The following is a 2,627-nucleotide window of genomic DNA, read 5'->3' on the forward strand; positions in this document are numbered from 1 at the left end:
TTTGTATGTCCAAGTTTGTATCTCCAAATGTCAAAGAATGTCTGGGTCACAGGAAGCATCTATGAAAGGCCAAAGCTGATGTTTGATTTTATGAGGCATGGGCTCCAGAACTTTGGTGTTTTTGTGTGTTTTTAAATCTCTGGACCTCATTCAAAATATGTAATAAAAATCCAACATTTCTACCAAACATAAAATTCCAAGACGGGCATGGTGGCACACGCCTTTAATCCCAGCACTCGGGAGGCAGAGGTAGGAGGATTGCCATGAGTTCAAGGCCACTCTGAGATGACAGAGTTAATTCCAGGTCAGTGGGGAGATCCTACCTCGAAAAAAAAAAAAAAAAAAATTCCAAATGCATACTGGATCTACTGTCAGGTTCCATGTGCCACCATATTCTCCTTTTATTTCTCTACAGACATCTCAGTAAGAACTACTGCAAATTATAATGCAGCTTTAATGGTGATACAAACCTATCTACCTTCCCTGAATTAAAGAATTAGAAAGCCAGGACAAAAGTGGTAGAGAGGAATAAGAATATGAGGGGAATAGGCTGAGTACTACCAGCGGACTTGGGCCCTTTGAGTTTGAATCACTTGACAGCAACACATGTATATATAATTGTTAATGACCACAGAGATTTTTAGATGACTTATTTCACATCACCTTGAGTTCTTTTTATTTAAAAACTCAGTGGTAAAAATTTTAGCTACTGCAATGTTTAACAAGGTGCCCTGCAGTTCATATTTGTTACAATTGTTAATAATGCCAGCAATTTGGCTGGAGAAATGGCTAGCAGTCAAGGCACTTGCCTGTGAAGCCCAAGGACCCAGGTTCGATTTTCCAGAACCCATGTAAACTACATGCACACGGTGGCACGTGCATCTGGAGTTCGTTTGCAGTAGCTAGAGGCCTGAGCATGCCCATTTTCTCTCTCCTCTCTCTCTAATAATAAATAGAAATAAAAATTTTAATTATGTCAGCAATCAAATTTAGATCCTACAGAAAGCCAACTTCTGACACTACTAAGAACTACAGGAAGAAGTAAAGCAAGTTACAACTGAAAAGAACACAAAATTTTATCACAAATATTTTATCTATAATATAGCAACATGGCATCCTTATGAATTATAGCTTGTTAGGTAGGGGGGGGGTATTTAATTTGCGCAGTGTATTAGTATGTGTTCATCTAGTGGCCATGTCCGTGATTTCATTTGCTTCTCACCAACCTATCAGAGATAAGTGGTAAATATATTTAGTAAGAACAGAACACTAAACTAACCTAAAGCACAGAATGCAAAAATAGCCATCTCTGCACACATGACAGCAGAAACCCCGGAGCACAGAAAGGGGCACCGACAATACAGTTTTTGTAAATTCCACTGGGAGATAAGCAGCTCCCAACAATGTCCCAAGAGGGTTTCTGCCACAGGTAACACAGCAATGCCTCAAACAATATTGTCATGTCACCTTTGCTAGTAAACCAAGGAAAAGAGTCCTCACAGCAAGCATGAAAACTGACTGGCATTGCCTTTTCCAGTCAAGGCCCCTCTAGCGAACAAGATGCACATTACCAACAGCAAAGCTTAAGACGCTGCAGTCAACCTAACCCAGGGAAAGAATCACTGGTCAACAGACATTTCACCCCAGTCACTGAACTAGGAATGTAACTCCGGGCCTAGAAAGCTGCACAACTTCTCCACCCCAAACAATCCCCAAACTGCTAGCAGTGGCCAGCAAGATACACCTAAGTCAACACTGCTTGCCGACACAGCGATGGACATCGGAGGCCCTCGCCAGCATCACCACAGTGCACCCCGAGCAAACCCAGCCCGACGCCTCGCCTTCTATATAAATTACAGCAGCCGAAGGACAGGCCATCAAGGTCCAGCGTCCTGATTAGCTCGGAAGAACACAGACAACGGGCAACCGAGTCAAGACAGATAGCAGGCTCGAACTCCGCACTCGGCATCCTGGGAGGGTGCGCCGGGAGACCCCGTCGGTCCCCGAGCTCGTCCCCAGCGAGGGCGGGGAAGCATCCAGGCAGCGTCCCCACACCTGGGCTGCGCACCAGCCACACCTCCTCCTCCCGCGGCGACCCGAGCCGCCCCGGAGTCAGCTCCGCGCCTCCCCGGGAGGCCGCGGGCCTCGCGCGCGCCCCCGCCCCCGGCGCCCCCGCAGCCGGGCAAAGGATACCGTCGCGGCTCCAGAACGCGGGGACGCCCGCGCGGGAGGGGCCCGCCACGTCCGCCATCTTCAAACAACCGCCACTCGCGGCGTCGGGCCCGGGTCGCCACGCCCCGGCCTCCAGGCTGGGTGCCCATTGGCCGCACAGCGCCGAGGCCCGCCTCCGTTTGCGCCGCCGTCCGCGACGGGCACCGAGGGTCCGAGCGGAGGTGAGGCGGGCTGGGGGAGATACGATGTGGGACCCAGGCCCGGGCCTCGGGAACGAGCGTGCGGCGGCGGAACTGCTACTGCCAGAGCCGCCCGCGCCGCCCACCTCCGCCCGGCCGAGCTGTCCGGCCTGGAGAACTACAACTCCCGGCATGCCGCCGTGAGCCCCACAGCCGACGCGCTGAGGCGGGGGCGGGCGCGCCTGCTGCCGGTCCGCCTCCCCGCACGGCTCCCTG

The 2,627-nt window shown here is 51.5% G+C and overlaps 1 protein-coding gene across 2 annotated transcripts in view; it reads right to left on the minus strand.

Annotated features, from left to right (window-relative positions):
* Positions 1-2,295, minus strand: part of Kiaa1328 (KIAA1328 ortholog) — a 290,739-nt gene extending 288,444 nt beyond the window's left edge. Inside the window, exon 1 of one of the 2 annotated variants that reach the window (XM_045135154.1) lies at positions 2,194-2,295. In XM_045135154.1, coding sequence (XP_044991089.1) covers positions 2,194-2,251 — 58 coding nt within the window. In that variant the 5' untranslated portion in view covers positions 2,252-2,295. The remainder of the gene's footprint in view (positions 1-2,193) is intronic. The other variant, XM_045135153.1, reaches the window with a different exon arrangement.
* Positions 2,296-2,627: the final 332 nt, after the last annotated feature.

The sequence above is a fragment of the Jaculus jaculus genome, chromosome 15 (genome assembly GCF_020740685.1).
Source record: "Jaculus jaculus isolate mJacJac1 chromosome 15, mJacJac1.mat.Y.cur, whole genome shotgun sequence".
Classification (NCBI taxonomy): Eukaryota; Metazoa; Chordata; class Mammalia; order Rodentia; family Dipodidae; genus Jaculus; species Jaculus jaculus.